Source organism: Homarus americanus, unplaced genomic scaffold (assembly GCF_018991925.1).
Source record: "Homarus americanus isolate GMGI-L3 unplaced genomic scaffold, GMGI_Hamer_2.0 scaffold49658, whole genome shotgun sequence".
Lineage (NCBI taxonomy): Eukaryota > Metazoa > Arthropoda > Malacostraca > Decapoda > Nephropidae > Homarus > Homarus americanus.
Window position 1 is genome coordinate 52,481 of NW_024751128.1, and position 21,275 is coordinate 73,755.

At 40.5% G+C, this 21,275-nt stretch overlaps 1 protein-coding gene across 5 annotated transcripts in view; it reads right to left on the reverse strand.

Moving 5' to 3' along the window:
* LOC121854546 (sodium-dependent nutrient amino acid transporter 1-like) overlaps positions 1 to 21,275 on the reverse strand; it is a 39,327-nt gene that overhangs the window by 3,741 nt on the left and 14,311 nt on the right. For all 5 annotated transcript variants that reach the window (XM_042349223.1, XM_042349221.1, XM_042349222.1 and 2 more), the window contains 2 exons: positions 8,515 to 8,700; positions 7,970 to 8,054 (listed from right to left, as the gene is read on the reverse strand). In XM_042349223.1, the coding sequence (XP_042205157.1) occupies positions 7,970 to 8,054; positions 8,515 to 8,700 (271 nt within the window). The remainder of the gene's footprint in view (positions 1 to 7,969; positions 8,055 to 8,514; positions 8,701 to 21,275) is intronic.

Sequence of the window (21,275 nt, forward strand, 5' to 3'; positions counted from 1 at the left end):
CTTCAACTGTGAGTCCCATGCGGTGAATTAGTGCACCAGGTAGGGATTTTTCATCTGTGTTAGGATGCTCTCTGCAGGTCTGGGATGGAAGTTCAAAGTGGAGTGATTTATTTTGTGGGTATTGATACTGACTTTCACTTGTTCACCCCGTACTTGACCTCTTGACCCCATTCTCTCTACCAAACCCCACCACATAAACTCTTTTCTTGTGCACTGTACAGGTATTTCCCTACTTATGACCTATTTATGATAGGGTTGCATCCCTGAAAACCTTAACGTAAAGCAAATTAACATGGATTTCAGTGGGATATATTCCTGGCCTGTTCGACACAGACAGGTAGTACAGAAAAAAATGAGCTCACATTAGTTAAATGAATAAAAAAAAAATAAACAACTTTTACCACATTAATAATAACAAGCCTGCCGCTTAACAGTGTCTAACTTCAGATCCAGAGACACAGTTTTTTTCGAAGCCTTGCTTTTCCCAGAGGTGGGAGACTCAGCAGGACGCTTGCTAGCCATTTTCAAAGTTACAAAATTACTGTACTACACTAATCACTTTACAATCACCAAAACAGAAAAATCTTTATGACAAAGTATCACAGAGATCAAAAGATTATGCAACGGTTTATTACATGAGTGAGGGCAGATGTAATCATATTACCGGTAAACAAAATGCAGGACTGTACTTCGCATGGTGGTTGCGAGGCTGCGAGTGGGTAGGTGAACTGATCGGAGGGTGAAAAAAGTTTCTGCTCATATCGGCCAATTCGGATTTGACAAGTGAAGGGAAAGATTTACTTCCCCAGTATTTACATTCCGTATCAGTGAGTTTAGTCTTACGATATCACCTAATTAACGTTAATGTGGATTATTGTAAACGGATGCTCATAAATAGGGGGATACTGCACCTGTATATCGCTATCAGTTCTGTGCCACATCCCTCAACAGTCAAGTCTGCCCTACAACAAGAGACTTATCCTATTTCCTGTATATTGTAGGATCAGAAGTGGTAACATCACCAAGGTACAGGAGTGTACTAGCAACAAAATAATAAGTTCTGAGATTATTAATTAATAGGAAGTCTTGTATTAAGGGTGTAAAAGGGAAACTAAGATGGTAATTATTGGCACACCACAACTTGACGATCTAAGCTCCATCCTGTTTCTATGGTTATTAATGCTTACTGCAGACTATTCCAAATGAACTTAAGCATGTAACCATCAGTGTGCCAATGTACCCTTATCCAACATGCAGGAACGTAGGAATACACAGTTCCTCTTTGACCGTGTCCAGAGAATGCATACCATATACGGTATAATACTGCACTGTACTGTATGGTGATCTCAGTCTTGTCACCTCCTATGAGAAAATCATTGCAGGACATTATCCTAAATGGTAGTACTATGAGGGCTTGAGCTGCCACCATTTATGAGGGCTGCTACTGCCACCCTTCATGAGGGCCTGTGTGCCAGTAACAATTCCTTTTACTCTTATATATCACCATTGGTAGCGTGACGATAGGAGGCTCGTGGGTAGGTGTAATGATAGTATCAAGCAATAGGGAAGAAATAACGGTAAATACTGTAGGTAAATAATATACACAATTATACAAATACAAAGTTTATTTAAACATGAATATGAAATTAGAAGAAAAAATTGGTTTGTACTAACAGACGAAATCTATTACTAGGCCCTCAGGCTCAACATACTCACACCATTACTGGGTGGACATATTCAATACACTTCCAACCCTACTGGGTGGACATACTCAATAGCACAACTATGATAGTCACTTAGCACCATAAATACTAGGCAACTGCCACTACAACACTCAGTCGTCAGGAGTGATACTCAAGCAACAGCCATGGGGTCCAGCCACCATGGAGTACTATCTGACGAACTCTGGAGATCCCAGTGGGTTAATTCCACCACACAAATATAACCCTACTGAGTTAGACACTCATCCACCAATGATGGGGGCTGGTAGTGGTGTGTGGCTTGGTGGTCCGGGTCACCTCGTGGACCGAGCGTTAGGGCCAGACGAGCCAGCTATGGGGGCTATAGGTGGTCTGAAGTGTCTGACGGCCGGGTCTCACGAAGGTAACTGATCCTACTGGACCTCGGACATGTCCCCAGACATAGTGGATACAACATCCACCCTACAGACACGGCCTAGGCTGCGTTAGGGACCTGTATGGATGAAGGGACGGGCACTTACTAACTGGTGACAACAACAACACGTTTCAGGGGACGTTAAAGACGTAAATATGACTTTACTCAGAGCATATCAACTACGTTACTGTAACACTTGCACAATCAACTATTAATTGGGTCAAATCACTTAAAGAAGGGCAAATTACAACACAGCGTGGAATGGCATACCTGTATGGATGAAGGGACGGGCACTTACTAACGGTTAAAATGCCCGCGGCGCCCTCACTCAAACTAGGCCAGGGAGTCCAGCTACTCCTATTCCAATGAATTAATTTACGGTACCCTCTGACGTTGAAATTGAGACTATGAACTCATTTTCATTCTCTACTATTATCTTCACTAACAATGCTCTGACTCAGCTATCGAAAGCAGAATTAAATTGATTACAAAGGAATGGATGGCAACAGGTCCCAGCATACAGCGTCTGCTCCCATAGACAAAGGCGGGGGAAACAGAGAAAACGGGGGACGTTTCCACTGGGGGACTCGGAAGGTTTTGTGGACGTTTGAGCGTAATATGAATCCTTAAGGTTTTCAGGTTAGCTCTTATCATGACCATTACAAAGCTTCCTCCTTCCCCAAGATTCATCATTATGCGGTAACGTTCAGAAAACACGTAAGTAGTGACATACATATTAAATCATTAATATAAAGTATAAATCCTCATACAAAACATTGCACAAATTATATCAATAAAAATAGAAAAATAATTCCCTACCGGTGGTCAGGATTAGGTACAAGAAATGGAAATCTGTTAACATACAATTAGAATGTGACACACCTTCATAAAAAATATATTGGGATACATATTACAAAATAGCACCAAAAATAATAGCACATGGGGTTAGGTACATCATGTCATAATAATACTGAATGGCGGTAAATACATCATATCATATAATAATAAATGGTGTTACATACATCATATCATATAATAATAAATGGTGTTACATACATCATATCATATAATAATAAATGGGGTCAAGTACATCATCATAGAATAATAATGATTTGAGTTAGATACCTCATATCATATAATAATAATAATAAATGGTGTTACATGTTACAAAATACACCCTCACATCGGTAGATAAAATGCACACTCAAAATTTCCTTACAGAACTCAAATTTCAATGTTCATAGATTATGAAAGTTTCTTTTACGCGATTGGTCAAATGCTGACAGGACACACTGAGATTTAACATAGATTTCTCAAGCTAGGACATAGACGAACGGACCCCATCAAGTCAAAGGAATGATTTGTTGCCCTTAATCTTAAGAGTTATGTCGCACTCGCGAGAGGCAGCACCCTTCAAGGGACTCCGAACGAGCGGGTATTCCCAAGAATTCAATGCTAACGAAACGGTCCTCATGAGAACACCACCAAACCAAAACTGTCTGTACTTATGGCATTTGCCATGTAGAAGTAATAGCACCATATTTATATGCCCGAATACTCCCTGAAAGTCACGAACTCTACACCTATATACCAACAACCCCCAGCCTACGTAGGACTTACCAACCAGAACTTGAGAATTCACCACTGGTATCTTTACTCATACTAGTAACAGATACCCTTCAGATGATTGCATAACTGCCAATACATCTTCCAATCTCTGTCTTTACTGCAAATTGACCCTTCCTCTGCAAAATACTTTTAACCCCCCAAAAAAAAAATCCTCCATTTTTTTTTTTCTTCTTCAATTACCAAAAGTTACCTACAACAGATTGTGCACTTCACTACCCATCAACAACCAAGGAGGTTCACTTACAAAGCCCACTGTTTCTTAAAGATCCAGTCTAACCACTGGTTTTCTCCTCCTTTACCCATGGCTTTAGCGAGTTTAGCCAGAAGTGCTTGGACTTTTGTTGCTAAATCAACAGCGGCTTTGGCCGTCATGGTCCCCTTATTTGCGTTAGCATCTGCCATTGTGTTACAACAAATCAATACTACAGGTATATCCCACTGTAAATACAATACATGCACAGTGCTCACTCAAGACCCACGGACTGGTACTGATTTTCTGCAATACGACTAACACTCCATGCATCAACTATTCAAACTACTGTTCAGATTATTAATCTCCCCAAAGATACTATTATGGCATCAAAAATTCACTTAGACACTTTGCCATTCACAGACTCAGTATGGTGCAACACTGCGTGAACACTTCACGAATTTCCGTACTCACAATTCTGGGTCCATACACTTGTATAACATTTTCCATATACCGTATCACCATAAGGTCCTCACATATATAATACTGTATTCTGAAAGTATACTGGCATTAGAGTTCACATAACATACGTTACACAAAATAATGACCCGTTAGCACCTGGTTAATATAACTTTAAAATTATAGCGTATACATAGGAATATTAATAGTAGGAACTGTAAAATGCCCCGAGATATTAAGTAAATGGAATATATATCCTACCTAACACATAACTAAAGAATATTACAAATGCAGAATTAGCATCCACTTAACCTTTGCATATAGTGCAATGCTTCTGTTAGCACTCAGAATTAAAACACTGGGCACTCCCACGATGGAACATTTCACAACTAGTGCCACGGCCCAAACATGTATTCACTGTCTGTAAGTAATACTGAGTTAACAACAGAAAAAAAATTTGGGCAGATTGTTACATATCAAAATTCTTCCAATATTAATGAACCTTATTCACACTCTACAAGTTATTGTTGCAGGTTTCCTTTTACTTTAAACAAGACTTTTTCTAACCTAACTCCAAGGTATTTCTTTGAACTTATTTCACTTTCTCTGCAAACCACCACAAAAAGCTGTACCTCGGAAAAATATGGAACAAAATCATTAGCAATCTGAAATACTCATTAGTTACAGTGGAATGGTTATTAAATACCCGTACAGAGAAATGGTTATAACTCAGTTAAACTACAGTATCACAGTCATTCCTCCCAACTCGATACTATGTTCATTACATCACCATAGCTGCCACCATTTATGAGGGCTTGAGCTGCCACCATTTATGAGGGCTGCTACTGCCACCCTTCATGAGGGCCTGTGTGCCAGTAACAATTCCTTTTACTCTTATATATCACCATTGGTAGCGTGACGATAGGAGGCTCGTGGGTAGGTGTAATGATAGTATCAAGCAATAGGGAAGAAATAACGGTAAATACTGTAGGTAAATAATATACACAATTATACAAATACAAAGTTTATTTAAACATGAATATGAAATTAGAAGAAAAAATTGGTTTGTACTAACAGACGAAATCTATTACTAGGCCCTCAGGCTCAACATACTCACACCATTACTGGGTGGACATATTCAATACACTTCCAACCCTACTGGGTGGACATACTCAATAGCACAACTATGATAGTCACTTAGCACCATAAATACTAGGCAACTGCCACTACAACACTCAGTCGTCAGGAGTGATACTCAAGCAACAGCCATGGGGTCCAGCCACCATGGAGTACTATCTGACGAACTCTGGAGATCCCAGTGGGTTAATTCCACCACACAAATATAACCCTACTGAGTTAGACACTCATCCACCAATGATGGGGGCTGGTAGTGGTGTGTGGCTTGGTGGTCCGGGGTCACCTCGTGGACCGAGCGTTAGGGCCAGACGAGCCAGCTATGGGGGCTATAGGTGGTCTGAAGTGTCTGACGGCCGGGTCTCACGAAGGTAACTGATCCTACTGGACCTCGGACATGTCCCCAGACATAGTGGATACAACATCCACCCTACAGACACGGCCTAGGCTGCGTTAGGGACCTGTATGGATGAAGGGACGGGCACTTACTAACTGGTGACAACAACAACACGTTTCAGGGGACGTTAAAGACGTAAATATGACTTTACTCAGAGCATATCAACTACGTTACTGTAACACTTGCACAATCAACTATTAATTGGGTCAAATCACTTAAAGAAGGGCAAATTACAACACAGCGTGGAATGGCATACCTGTATGGATGAAGGGACGGGCACTTACTAACGGTTAAAATGCCCGCGGCGCCCTCACTCAAACTAGGCCAGGGAGTCCAGCTACTCCTATTCCAATGAATTAATTTACGGTACCCTCTGACGTTGAAATTGAGACTATGAACTCATTTTCATTCTCTACTATTATCTTCACTAACAATGCTCTGACTCAGCTATCGAAAGCAGAATTAAATTGATTACAAAGGAATGGATGGCAACAGGTCCCAGCATACAGCGTCTGCTCCCATAGACAAAGGCGGGGGAAACAGAGAAAACGGGGGACGTTTCCACTGGGGGACTCGGAAGGTTTTGTGGACGTTTGAGCGTAATATGAATCCTTAAGGTTTTCAGGTTAGCTCTTATCATGACCATTACAGTACAGTACAGTACTGTACAGGTATTTCACTTTATTCCACCTAAAGAATTTTGAGAATTTTATGATTGCAATCAATCGCTTAGACAATTCTAAAACACTTTTCTTCTATGACGTTTCCCTTGGAAATTATATTTAATTTGCATATTGTATAACAACTGTATACTTATCCATCATTGAGGCTTATGTCCTGTCCTAGGCCTTTTGTGTTTTGCAGCTTTTTGTGATAATGTCCATTCATTGGACAGTTTAGTGCAAAATATCCTAGCCACTCTGCAGCACAAATTAGCTTATGATTTTATGAAGAAACAGATGTTGGGTGAAATTTCTGACCAGTGAAATACTTGTCCACCAATAAGATTGAAACAAAATCTGATTGGCTTTTGTGCTGCACTTAGTCGCCAACCATTGTTAGACAATACACAAATCCAACATAGTAACAACTGTCTACTCCTTCATGAAGTTAAAGGATACATTTTAAATCTATGGCTGCCATATAATCAAATAAATACAACAGGTTAGGATGTTTTTTTCTTCAAAAGGTCATTAGAAAATACTTTTTCACATAGGCACAGAAGGTAGTTGTAAGGAATGATCAACCAACCCAAGCTGTGGAATCAAGAACAATACTGGGCTTCAAAATAGCCCTTGACAAAATTACCAAGTAGTACAGTCAGTTCTGCTATAACGCAATAGTTGTGTTCTTGTAAAACATCATGTTATAGAAATTTGCGTAATAGAAATAACAGGGTTTCTGGAGAAAATAGGGTTAGGTGCAGATTACTACTCGAAATAAAAAAAAATTTAGTAGTTAGCCTAACACAAAGGATAGCACAGTCTAAATAAATGTTACATTCATATCTAATAATGAAATCATGCAGTAGATGTAACACTTTACCTTGAAAAAATATGAATATAACTTTATGGGGGAGAAGGGTGATTTTGAGGTTGACAACATCGAGCTTCTCTTCAAGTGTTATAGCCTTTCTTTTACGATCAACACCGGGAATGCGATCACCAGAATGCTTCTTGGAGATATTCTTCTTTACCATATTCACAGTTAATACCACAAAATTGGAGAAATAGTAAGCAAAAATCGCGTTACAGCAAACAAGCGTTCATGTTATACAAATATCGTTCCTCTATTCATAAATCGCGTTAGAGCCAATTCGCGTTGTCAAAACACACGTTATAGCAGAACTCACTGTACAATGGAGGGATCCTACACAGGCAATTGATCTCCTTCCCTCAGTATGGCTACCTCTAGTAGTTGGCCATTAAGTAAATAAGGTCTGTTGAGACCTACAGTACTGCACTTGATGTTAGAGTTAGATACAGTACAGGGTATATCAGAGTTCACAATATTTCACAGCGAAAAAGAAAAGTTAACATTCTCACCTTTTGCGGCTGGTACAACCTTCCACATCTTGACGCCCCCGTAAGATGAAAACTGCCCCATTGACAGCTCCATAAAGTATAGTGGCTACAGGATGGTAGATACAGAGATATAGTTTTATTCCACACTTGGTACATCAGTTAAAGTGACATACATCTAAATACAACAGACAGTATTCACAAGTTAGTTGGGAAGTATAGTTATAGATGTCTTAAAGTCATTTAGATTTCCTCCATAACCTGTACATCAGTTAAGGTGATAATGTACAGTAGTACAGTAAAATGTAAGAATGAGTGCACTTAAGGCCATAAGAGAATACAGTGGTGGAATCAGGGCATAATTTTGGACATATATATATATATATATATATATATATATATATATATATATATATATATATATATATATATATATATATATATATATATATATATATATATATATATATATATATATATATATATATATATATATATATATATATATATATATATATATATCACACAGTTTTATTTTGTTTCTCAGTCTCTTTCTCTTTCCAACTCACCCTGCCAATGAAGGTTAGGATGAAAAGGTAGGGGATGAGAAACGCTCCACCCCCGTTATCATAGGCAGTCTTGGGGAACCTCCACACATTGCCCAGCCCCACCGACATGGCGATGCACGACAGGAGGAACTCTATGGGTCGTGCCCACTGCTGCTTTTCTTCCTCTTCAGTGTGTTCAGGTAGGTCCTAGTGTGATGAACATGGAATAGAGATATGGGAAAACGGGTATGAGTGAGAAAGTGTGTGTATGTCTGCAGTATTTGTTTGTGTGTACATGTTTATTGGCTAATCTAAAGGAGAAGTAGTGCTGTAGATGCTTTAATTTAGCCGGTATGCCCTTAGACTTCCAAACCACGAATTTGAATCCACTGTCAGCAAGGTGTGGTGACTTTTTCTCTCTTCACCACTGATCGGCTCGTTAGCTGCTTGGGCGATCGGTCATGTCTCTGATTACTTTTCCTTTTCTTTTATCCTCTTCACCAAATGATCGGCTCGTAAGCCGCTTGGGCGATTGGTCACGTCTCTGTTACGCGGAAATGGGACAACTGGCCGCCGCCATCTGGCCGCAGCCCAACTGGCCGCGGGAAACTCGCCGCGGCCGACTGGCCGCCGCGGACTGGGGGTAAACTGCAAACGCCTAATTTTGCGCTCTCAAGGCAGGTTAGGTTAGGTTAGGTTAGGTACTTCATAAAGAAATTTTAATCCTCTTTTTTTTTATCACACTTTCATCAATTTTGTCAACAAAAAGTTCCATATGGCGGCGAGTTTCCCGCGGCCAGTTGGGCTGCGGCCAGATGGCGGCAGCCAGTTGTCCTAGACCCCTGTTACGCACTGTTGGCAAGTACTGGGCATGCACCAGCTACTGAATGTACCTGAACCTCCTCCAGTGTTGGTCAAGTCTTGTCTTGGAAGAGCTCACACGCGGTGCCGTCACAACACTCTCTGGTAGATTGTTCCAAGAGTTCACAACTCTCACTCCGAAAAAGTTTGCCCTCACAGTTTTCTGGACTTGTGGCTTCTTCAATCTTGAGCTGTGACCCCTTGTGTGGCGAGCGTCCGTCAGCTCCAAGTAAGGACACTCGACTGAGTAAGTGCCCCTTGAGATGCTTATACAGCTCAATTAGGTCTCTCCTTGCCCGTCTGTAGTATAAGCTAGGCAAGTTCAGGCGCTCCAATCTCTCAGGGTAGCTGAGGTGCCGAAGTGCAGGCACCAGTCTGGTGGCCCTCCTTTGAACATTTTCAACCAACTGGTAGTCCCTAGCATACCTCGGGGACCAGGCAAGGTGACAGTACTCCAGATGGGGAAGCACTTCACTCTTGAAGATCGTTACGAGGGACGGACCGCCTAGATATCTGAACGACCTTCTTATAAGACCCAATAATTTATTTGCCTGATTTACCCTCTTCTCGCAATGGCCCGAGAACTTCAGCTCATTGTCAACATACACACCTAGGTCCTTCTCTTATTCAGTCTCAAATAGTGCAGTTTCTTCATCCCGTTGGGGCATATGGTACGCCTCCTTACTGTTGGTATGCCCCAGGTGCATCCTCTTACACTTCGTGACATTGAATCTCAGCAGCCATTTCTTCGACCATGCTTGGAGCCCACAGAGGTCCTTCTGCAGCTCTTCACAGTCCGCTTGGTTCTTGATTTCCCGAAATAACTTGGCGTCATCGGCAAACATTTGTATGGAGGAGTGTACAACGTCAGGCATGTCATTTATGAAACAAACAAACAACAGTTGGCCCAATACACTGCCCTGTGGTACCCCACTTGTGACAGGTTACTTGCCTTAATTTACATAGAGTCTTTTACTTTTGTCCTCTTCACCATTGATCGGCTCGTGAGACGCTTGGACAATGGATCACGTCTCTGTTACGTACTGCTGACAAATACTGGGCATGCTTTGGCTCCTGAATGTATCTGTACTTGCTACAGTGTTGGTCAAGTCTCTGGCACATAGTTCCAAGAATTTACAAATCTTTCTCCGAAAAAGTTTGCCTTCACAGTTTTCTTAACTTGTGGCTTCTTCAACCTTGAGCTGTGACCTCTAGTGGGGCGGGCATCCGCCAGCTCCAGGTATAGACACTACTGAGTAGAGCCTTCTGAGATGTTTATAAACTTCAATTAGGTCACTCCTTGCCCGTCTATAGTATAAGCTAGGCAGTTGCAGGCATTCTAATCTCTTTGAGTAACTGAGGTGGCCCTCCTTTGGACATATTCATTCAACTGACAGTTTCTAGCAGACAGGATGACGGGACCAGACCGGATGACAGTACTCCAAAGATGGGGAAGCACCTCACTCTTGATAATCGTTAAGAGGTATGGACTGTCGACATACAGTATCTGAACGACCTTCTTTTAAGACCTATTAGTTTATTTGCTTGATTCACCTTCTCACAATGGCCTGAGAACTTTAGTTCGTTGTCAGCATACTGACCCAGGGCCTTTTCACATTTGGCTCTACAGTATTAAGGTAGTTTCTTCATCCCGTTGGGACATGTGGTATACCTCTTTACTGTTGGTACAACTAAGGTGCATCTCTTATACTTCGTGACATTGAATCTTAGTAGCCATTTCTTTGACAGATCTTACTGTTCATCACAGTCTTTTTTATTCTTAATTTCCCTCAATAACTTGGCATCGTCCACAAATATTTGTGTGGGGGAGTGTATAGCTTATGGCATGTCATTTATGAAACAAAAAACAATATGCCAAATACACTGCCCTGTGGTACTTGGGTGTGTCATAGGAGGGAAGATCAGCTAAAACTAATGGCCCATCACTTTTTTGGTAGATTTCAGTGTATATAAACAGAAAATAATTTCAGTTTCAATATTTTGCAACCTTCTGCTAGGTAAATTTTAGCGTGAAATTTAGCGAAAATCTAACGTACAGCTGCATTAGTGCATTACAATTAAATAGTGAACATTGCTTTCTGACTTCATTCTTTAACAACCCAACTAACAATATTTTTTTCTGTTTCAGATTCTGATGCATTTATAAGTTGATAATATTTGCGATGGCTGCTTGTGTCAGGACGAGGAACCAAAAATCCAGCCATCTCAGTCACTATCTTGGGTCTGGGAGAGAGCTCCTGAAGTCGGAGTTGCCTACATTGAGAGATGCTTTTAGATACGGTGTTTTAATCAGGCAAATCAGTGAAAAGAACCAAAGAACTTACACAAACAAAGACATTGCCAGTGATATGACCAAAGCTGTCTTGGCACACTACACTCTGGCTAACGCTCAGTTCAAGCCTCCAGTCATAACAAGTCAGAAGAAGATTAGTGAGAGACTGCTAGCCAGTTGGGAAAAGGCAAGAGATATCTCTCTTGGTAGAGGAAACTTGTAAAGTTAAGGGAGCTTGCTACAACTGGACCAGTTATTTGACATAATTACTTGCAGCCCAATTGTTCTCATCCTGAGTTTGATGCGATCGTGACTGTAAATCGAGGCCCACCTCTCCCCAGACATTTGCAAGCGTGAACTGAAGATTCCTGTGATCGAACTGGCATTTGTCAAAGCACAGAGAGAGAGAAGACTGGCAGTATAGGGGCTCTCATGATTTCTAGCCAAGATATTCTGGAGTCCAAGAGACAGGAGGCTGCCACAGAGAGACAGAAGAGGAGAAGAGTTGCCGAGGAAAAGAGACTTGAGAAGGCCCAGGGTGAGGTAAAAAAGGCCGATGATTGGAGTCAAGCTGATTCAGAGTTTAATGACTTCCCCATGGCTGATCCGGGTGCTGACCAGGAGAATGGTGACTTTGTCCCTAACCCAGAAAATAATGATCCCAAACCTTCCAGGCATAAGATTCGAAATAGGAAAGATATCCTGAGCATAGCTCTGGCCAGCATGCGACACCACACTGGTCTCAGAGAAACTGCAGAGATAGCAACAGCTGCCTGGATTGACGGTGGTTTGATAACACCTGATGATGTTCACTTGGTGATAGATCATAACAAAGTAAGGAGAGCTCAGGAGAAACTTGTCAGTAACCTAGAAGAGGAAAGCTTGATAAGGGATAAGAGAAAATGGAATCAATTGTTTGTTCTTGATGGGAGAGAAGGGATGACACCAAAGTGTTCATGAAAGTTGGAGACTGATGTTGTTCCCTGCCATGGTGAAGGAGGGAAATTATCACCCTGCTGCAGTGAACCAGGAGGGAAGTATTTGTGGCATTTCACCCCGAGAAAGATGACATCAGGAAACCAGCTGAGATAGTGGCAGATAACACTGTGAACTGGCTCAGAGAGAGGAACGTAGACCAGACCCTGCAGGCCATTGGAGGGGACAGCACCAACACGAACACAGGGTGGCAAGGGGGGTCATACAGTGGATAGAGCGGAAGATTGGGAGGAAGCTGGTCTGGATTGTTTGTGACCTCCACACCAACGAGTTGCCACTCAGACATCTGATCCAGGAGCTGGATGGCAAGACTCTTTCAAACAACAGATGGTCTGGTCCTCTTGGCAAGATGCTGGACTCTGCCACTGAGTTAGAAATAACTCCGAGCTTTGAAAAAATCACAGTTGGCCCTCCACTTGAGCTTGCACATACTGTCATTGACGACCTTGGGAGTACTGACCAGTACTATGGTTGGCATGGATTTGCAGTGCCATCAAACTGGGGTCATGCCTGATAGACTTGCTTACCTGCAGATAGGTCCAGTCTCACATTCTAGGTGGCTCACAACGGCTCTTGCCCTGCAGAATTTGGGCTCTACCATCATAAACTGAAAGGAACCAGCTTCACAACCTGAGATCATTGTCCAATCTATCGAGTGTCTACTTGCCAAATTGGTCTAACACCCCACGTCAAGTCATCGTCTCCAGTCCGAGGGCATGTTCTTCTTCCAGCTGAGCTCCTGAGGAGTCAGCCATGAAGGTTGTTCCAGATTGTGGGAGCAGACTGCAGGATCTTCCGGTATGCCTATCCCGAGGCAAAGTTCTTGCAGACAATGCTCTGCAGTAAAGGGGATGAGAGGAGAGAAGAGTGGCAGTCAAAAAGATCTTGGATATGAGACTTATGAGAGGATCTGGGCATGACGAATCAGTTGGTGACGATTCCTTCAGGGTCAGGAAGACTCCTGAAGTCAATCTAGGTGCCAAGATCCTCACTGATCTCATAGATCTGGATAACATCCAGGCTGGCAGTGAGCCCCCTCTTACCTGCAGCCTCACCAATGTTCAAGTCAGAGCTTTCCTGGACAACCCCATGCATGTCTCTGCCTGGCCCTTGCACACCCAGAGTATAGAGCGTTGTGTACAGCAAGTGAGCGAGGCCAGCAGTCACGTGTACAGCCAGGAGAGGAGGGAAGGCTACATCCGAGCTCAGGTGGTCAGCAGGGAGGTGATGAGTAGAAACAGAAGCAAGAAAGACATGTTCTCTATGGTGTGCAGCAACACCGGGTCGTAGTAGTAAAACCGGTTTTTGTATTTGATGATTTTGTTTTCTAAAGGAATATTAAATTTAATAAATGTGTCAAGATCATTCGTTTCACTATTCTGGATCATTTTCATCCTAATAAATTAACCTGATACATTTACTTTACTTTAAATAAGCTATTTAGTGGTGTTGGTAAAAGGGTGGGAATACTGAATTTTCATAAGATTTCAAGTTAAAATTTACCTAGCAAAAAATGAAAACTTTTCAAATCTGAAGATATCACATGATTCTGCACATAGAACTACATCATTAATACCATGGGCCGATTTTTCAAAAAAAAAAAAAAAAATTCGCCTCCGTATGACACACCCTACTGTGGTACCCCACTTGTCACGGGTACAAGACGATATCGTGCCATTAATCACCACACACTACTTGTGGTCATGAAGGAAGTCTCCGAGCAACAATAGGACAGTTCCACAAATCTCGTATCCTTCCAGTTTAATTCTCAGCCTTTCCCGGGGTACACTGTCGAAAGCCTTGGCAAAATCTGGGTAAATAATGTCGATATTGCCACCCTGTTCCAGAATTAGAGTCCAAACATGTACTACCTTAAGTAATTGTGTCAAGCAGGGGCGTCCTGGCATAAAACTGTGTTAGCAGTCCTTTACAAGGCTGTTTTGTAGTAGATGTTCCATCATGGCATCTCTTATAATGCACTGTAGTACATTACTCACTATGCTGGTCAGGCTCACTGATCTATAATTATTCGCCCTTCTTGAATATAGGACTCACAAACCACTTTCCAGTCACTAGGGACCTTTTGCTCATCCAGGCATTTGCAGAACATGATCTTAAGGGGTTCGGCAAGCTCGTTTCACAACTCTCTTTGCACTCTGGGATGCACCATGTAAGGGTTGGGACTTGTATTTCACACCTTTCATGTTCTGGTCCTGTACCCCTACTCGCTTGTTGACTTGTGTTTAGGACTTGAACTAAATCACTTACATTTCCTTCCCCGGTGACTTATGTTAAGCTTCTGAACTAAGTTACTCATCCTGGGCTGTTAAGGGCTTAAATTAAATTACCCCTCTTGGCCTGATGGGTTGTCATAAAGCCTGAGTGTCAGGTCAAGGCCACAGGAAATTCACCAACTGCAGTGGTTAACTATTACTCAGGAACATCAATCGATGTGCATGCAAGACCCCCAACACTGCAGGGTAGACTAAGAGAGGCAAAGCTCATAATTTTTTCCTAGTCAATATAAGTACAGGTTCAGGTATATACTCAATTACGGGTACACACACAGTTACAGGTACACACACAATTATAGATGCACAGTTACACACCCAGTTACAGGTACACACAGTTACAGGTACATACACACAGTTGCAGGTACACGCACACAGTTACAGATACATACACATTTAAAGATACATACAGTTACAGGTACACACGGTTACAGGTACAGTTAATTGTACTCATTGGATATTTGACTTTATTTTGGAAGATAACTTTCAAAAGACGTGTGGCAGTGAAGAAAGAAAAGGGGACGAACGTTTATCTGGCGTAGCTTCTACAGTATAAGTGAATCACTGCGGAGTGGAAGGCGGGTGGCTGTTCGTCTGGAGTAGTGGCTATTCTATAAATGCGCATTTACGGGGAGGAAGGAAGCAGGCGAACGCTCGACGCGCGTTATTTTCTAAGTTTGTCATTGTGGGGTGGAAAGAGGACGGACGAATGTTCGTCTGATGCAGCTTCCACGTGTAAGTGTAACTGGGGGATGACAGGAAGGAGGGCGAGAGTTCTTCTGTAATAACATTCACAAGTATGTCATCCCGAGTGTTACCCCCAGACCTTATTGATCGCTCCTGTTGACGCTGGGTTTATGGGCCGGGTCATTGAACCCAAGGACTAGAAACAGTGAACCTGCCATGGGCGATGCTGTGGCGTCATTTCCACGTCACAAGTTGGGGGTATTACCTAAATTGGGGAGTCTCTCTCACACACACACACACACACACACACATATATATATATATATATATATATATATATATATATATATATATATATATATATATATATATATATATATATATATATATATATATATATATATATATATATATATATATATATATATATAGAAAGCCCACACAGGTAGACAGTTTCATTCACTTTTTATCGAATCACCTGGAGTCTACCAAAATGTCAGTTTTTTCTGCTATGTTCTTAAGATGTCTGCGTATTTGTGACTGAATTTATTGACGATGAATTGAAACACATTCGTTCCATTGCACAGAAACTCGGGTACCCTTCTGTGTTTGTTGATCGTTGTTTTAAAAGGGCTAAAAAATCCTTTCATTCCTCTCAAACCAGGCAAATTCCTACACTTAAGAATATTTTGACTGCCCTATCGTAATGAATTTGTCCCGTTAGTTCGGTCCCTCAAGCTACTAAATATTAATGTTGTTTTCAAGTATGACTCAACCATTACCAATATGTTAATAAGAAATAGCCCAAGTTTGAATGTAAATGGAAGTTTTTATTGTATTCCATGTAGCAAATGTAATTGTAATTATGTAGGACAGACAGGAAAAACACTGCAGCTCAGAATCAAACAACATAAGTACAATATCAGAACAGCATCTGAAAGCAGTGCCTTGTTCGTTCATATTAGGAATAATAATCATCCCATTGCTTGGGATAAAAACTTAGAAGTATTTAAATCATCTTGTGTCACAGAAAGACTTCTGATTGAAGCTAGTTTGATTAAGGAATTAAAATCAATAAACCTTAGTTATGGTCAGTTCAAAACTGATAATATGTTACATAAATTTATTTATCAGTGGCCCAAGGTTAAAAATGCTTTGAAAACCTTTGATCTAGATGTATGATAGTTATTTAGTGGGTCCCATATTTTTGACCTGACCTGACTAGTCACGTCACCCCCCTTCTCTTAAGCTCCTCTACGTGTGTGTTGGTGTGGGGATTAGTGGATGACATCATTATGACCTGACCTCATGTTTTTAAGGTCACCCTGTATATCTAAGCCTCTCTCTGTCCATGTAATCCAGTTGCCTCTGAAGATGTCTTGAATATAGACGAAAGCTTATCCACGTTTTCATTGTGGATCTACATGATATATATATATATATATATATATATATATATATATATATATATATATATATATATATATATATATATATATATATATATATATATATATATATATGCTGATAACCACAAGGAAAGAAGAAAACACGAAGTTCCCAAGCGCTTTCGTGTAATTCACATCTTCAGGGGTGAGTACAGACTAGAGAGAGTAATACAAATCAAGGTGTATATATACAGAGGAGGGTGAGACCAGGTTCACAATGGTCAGGTATTAGGTAATGACCTTACTAATCTTTAAATAGCACACAACGGTTGGTGGTCAGGTCAGATGGTCAAGTGACCCGGCCTTCTCACCTGATCACAAATCTTCTTAATTACAAAATTGTCCAGCTTGTACATGCCGTTACTCAAATTCATGTTAAATGCTTCGGTATGTTTAATAAGGCTAGATTCTATGATGTTCCTACTGTCAATTGACTTACATTGTAATATTGAGGAGGCATTATCCCAGTCAATGCAATGCTTGTTATCCCTCAAATGAACAAACAGAGCATTGGATTCCTGGCCTGTCCTAACACTGTATTTGTGTTGTTTAATTCTAGTTACAAGATCTTTACCTGTCTGGCCTAAGTAAAACATATTACATTCCTTGCAAGGAACTTTATAAATACAACCAATTGTGTTGTTGGGGGAGTTCTTGATTAACATTTGTTTAACAGTGCATGAGTTTTTAAATGCTACATTGACGTTCCAGGTTTTTAGCTGTGCAGGAATGTGTGAGAAATTTTTGTGAAATGGTAATATTAAGATATTCTTATGGTCATGGGTGGGCTTGGGATCAGTTCTATAAAAAGTTTTCTTAGTAATGTTTAAGCATTTGTCTATGAAAGATCTAGGGTATTTAAGGTTTGAGCCAATATTATATATATATTTGTATTCCTCATCGATGAATTCCGGACTGCAAATTCTCAAGGTACGTAAAAACATTGTTGAAAATACTGACTGTTTGACTTTATTATGGTGGGCAGAATAATAATGAATGTATGAACACACATTAGTTGGTTTTCTATAAATACTGAACTTAAAAGTGTTACCTATTCTGTGTATCAGACAGTCTAGGAATGGCAATTTACAGTCTTGCTCTAATTCCACAGTGAATTTGATCGAGGGGGCTAAGTTGTTAAGTTGTGGCAGGAAAGCTTTTAGGTCCTCATTACATGGCCAGAGACATAATACATCATCAACATATCTAAACCAGACTGCTGAGGGTGGTAAAATATTGCTTAATAGTTTCTTTTCAAAGAATTCCATATATAGGTTGCTTAATACAGGTGAGAGTGGATTACCCATTGCCATACCAAATTTTTGAGCATAATATTCCCCATTGAATTCGAATTTGCAATCCTTAATACATAGTTTGATGAGTTCGATGAAGTCGTCTTTCGAGACGGGCAGTGAAATGTTATCCAGGGAATCTATGAGGAACTCTAGTAAATCATCAACTGGGACCTTTGTAAAGAGTGACGTTACATAAAAGCTGACCAGTTTAAAATCATGATTAATGTGTAAGTTATTGAGTTTATCAACCAGATCCATATTATTCTTGATATTGGAGTTAGAAATGTTGCCAACTAGGGGATTTAGTAAAGAAACTAACCATTTAGATAGTTTATAAGAGATTGACCCAACGGAGCTAATGATGGGTCTTGATTTGTATTACTCTCTCTAGTCTGTACTCACCCCTGAAGATGTGAATTACACGAAAGCGCTTGGGAACTTCGTGTTTTCTTCTTTCCTTGTGGTTATCAGCATATATATCTATATATATATATACTACAGGTGTAGTACCAGAATCCTGGAGGATAGCGAATGTAACACCGATTTTCAAGAAGGGGGATAGATCATTATCCTCTAACTACCGCCCAATCAGTCTAACATCAATAGTAGGCAAATTACTAGAATCAATCATTTCAAACTCTATGCGAAACCACCTGGAGAAGCACAAGTTGGTCAATGATTCCCAACATGGCTTTACAAGCGGGCATTCGTGTCTAACTAATCTATTAACATTCTTTTCATCAGTTTTCGAATCGGTGGACGAGGGGCACATTTATGATGTGGTATATCTCGACTTTAGCAAAGCCTTCGACAGAGTCCCCCACGAAAGACTAATAAGAAAGGTAGAAACGCATGGCATCAAAGATAATATCCTTAAATGGATTAGGGCGTGGTTACGGGACAGGAAACAGCGAGTGAGCATAAACGGCACCAAATCGCATTGGAGCAACGTCACTAGTGGAGTTCCCTAAGGCTCAGTACTTGGACCATTATTATTTATTATATACATAAACGACATAGATATCGGCATAGACAGCAACATAAGTAAATTTGCTGATGACACTAAAATAGGACGTGTTATTAAGTCTGACGAGGATTCCGCAAAACTACAGGAAGATCTAAACAAATTTTTCGAATGGTCTGAAAAATGGCAGATGAAATTCAACGTGGACAAATGTAAAGTACTCAGTATAGGAGATGTAAACAGGAAACCAATACCAGATGAACAACGATGCCATAGAGAAATCCGACTGCGAGAGAGATTTAGGAGTAATGATAAGTAGGAACCTTAAGCCAAGTAAACAATGTGTTTTTGCTCGTAACAAGGCTAATAAAGTACTTGGGTTCATACAAAGGAGTGTTAGTTACAAGACTAGTGAGGTCATCCTAAAACTGTATCTTGCTCTTGTGAGACCACACCTGGATTACGCAGTTCAGTTCTGGTCACCGTATTACAGAATGGATATAGAATCCTTGGAAAGAATTCAGAGGAGAATGACAAGACTAATCCCGGGCATTAGGAACCTTGAGTATAGAGACAGGTTAAAGCATCTTAATTTGCACTCCCTCGAGAGACGTAGAGCGAGGGGCGACCTGATAGAGGTGTACAAGTGGAAGGCAGGGCTAAACAAAGGGGACATTACAAAGGTACTCAAACTATCCAACCAGGAGCGAACTCGTAACAATGGTTTTAAATTAGACAAATTTAGATTTAGGCGGGAAATAGGTAAACACTGGTTTGGAAACAGAGTAGTGGATGAATGGAACAAGTTACCAAATATCATCATTAACTCGAATACGCTGAATAGCTTCAAACATAGGTTGGATGTTTATATGAGCAATAGGGGTTGGGTGTAAACGGGACTGCCCAGTATGGGCCAATAGGCCCGCTGCAGTTTCCTCCATTCTTATGTTCTTATGTTCTTACCCCACAGTATAACAGCAGATACGTGTTGAACAATATGCTGTGTGTGTGTGTGTGTCATGGACGTCATTTATCTCTTAAGCTTATCTCTCGATATTTGGTACAGCTTTACATCTGAATTATATTTATTATGCCTGTCTTATCCTTGTAAGTTATCTTTATTGTAATGGATTTAGAGAATTAGGTGTAAGAATGTTTAATGTTATTTATTTTTTCTTGTATAACTGACAAATCAGGGATCAATTGTTCAAAAAAAATTCTGATGACAAAGACGCAAATGTAAGTTACCAAATATTCATGCGTATTTTTTTCTTTTGTTTCTTTTGCCACAGATGCGAGAATGCACTACCAAACTACTGTGCTTCATTCAAGCAGCGAGAAGACGCAGATGACAGCAAAAATGGCGGGGACTTTTAAAACAAGGTAATATCAATTTACAATTACAGGCGAAGTATTAATAGCTGATCATTATTATCCATTAATTATAGATGTGTAATTTAATAGTTGTAATGTCATAATCGTAAATCACTTGCCTTTCAAGGTCTGGCATGTTAACATTGAACTGAGTCAGGACAGTTCTCACTTGTTATTACTAATATTATTTCAAGCTCTCAGGGAAGACGAAACAAGACAAACACACCGATATTATAAGCGACAGATATGCCATGTTTGCGAGCAATATATGAGCTGTATAGTATGCAGATAATAAGATGATGAAAAGAGTGTTGGGTAGTTACAATGAAACATGGGTAAGATGAAGTGAGGGGACTTGGAACAGTAGTGTGTGTGAATAAGCCGAGGGCATGAGAAGGGTGTGCTGCTGAAGGTGGCCTGTGCGAAGTGACAAGGATAATCCAGATGGATATTTGCTTCCTAGTTGTAGAAGGGGAGAACTTTAGGCTGCCAAACATATAGCAACAGAAAACGATATTGTACAGTATAACTGAGAATGAAGGGAGAATATATAAGTACTTGTTATATGATTCA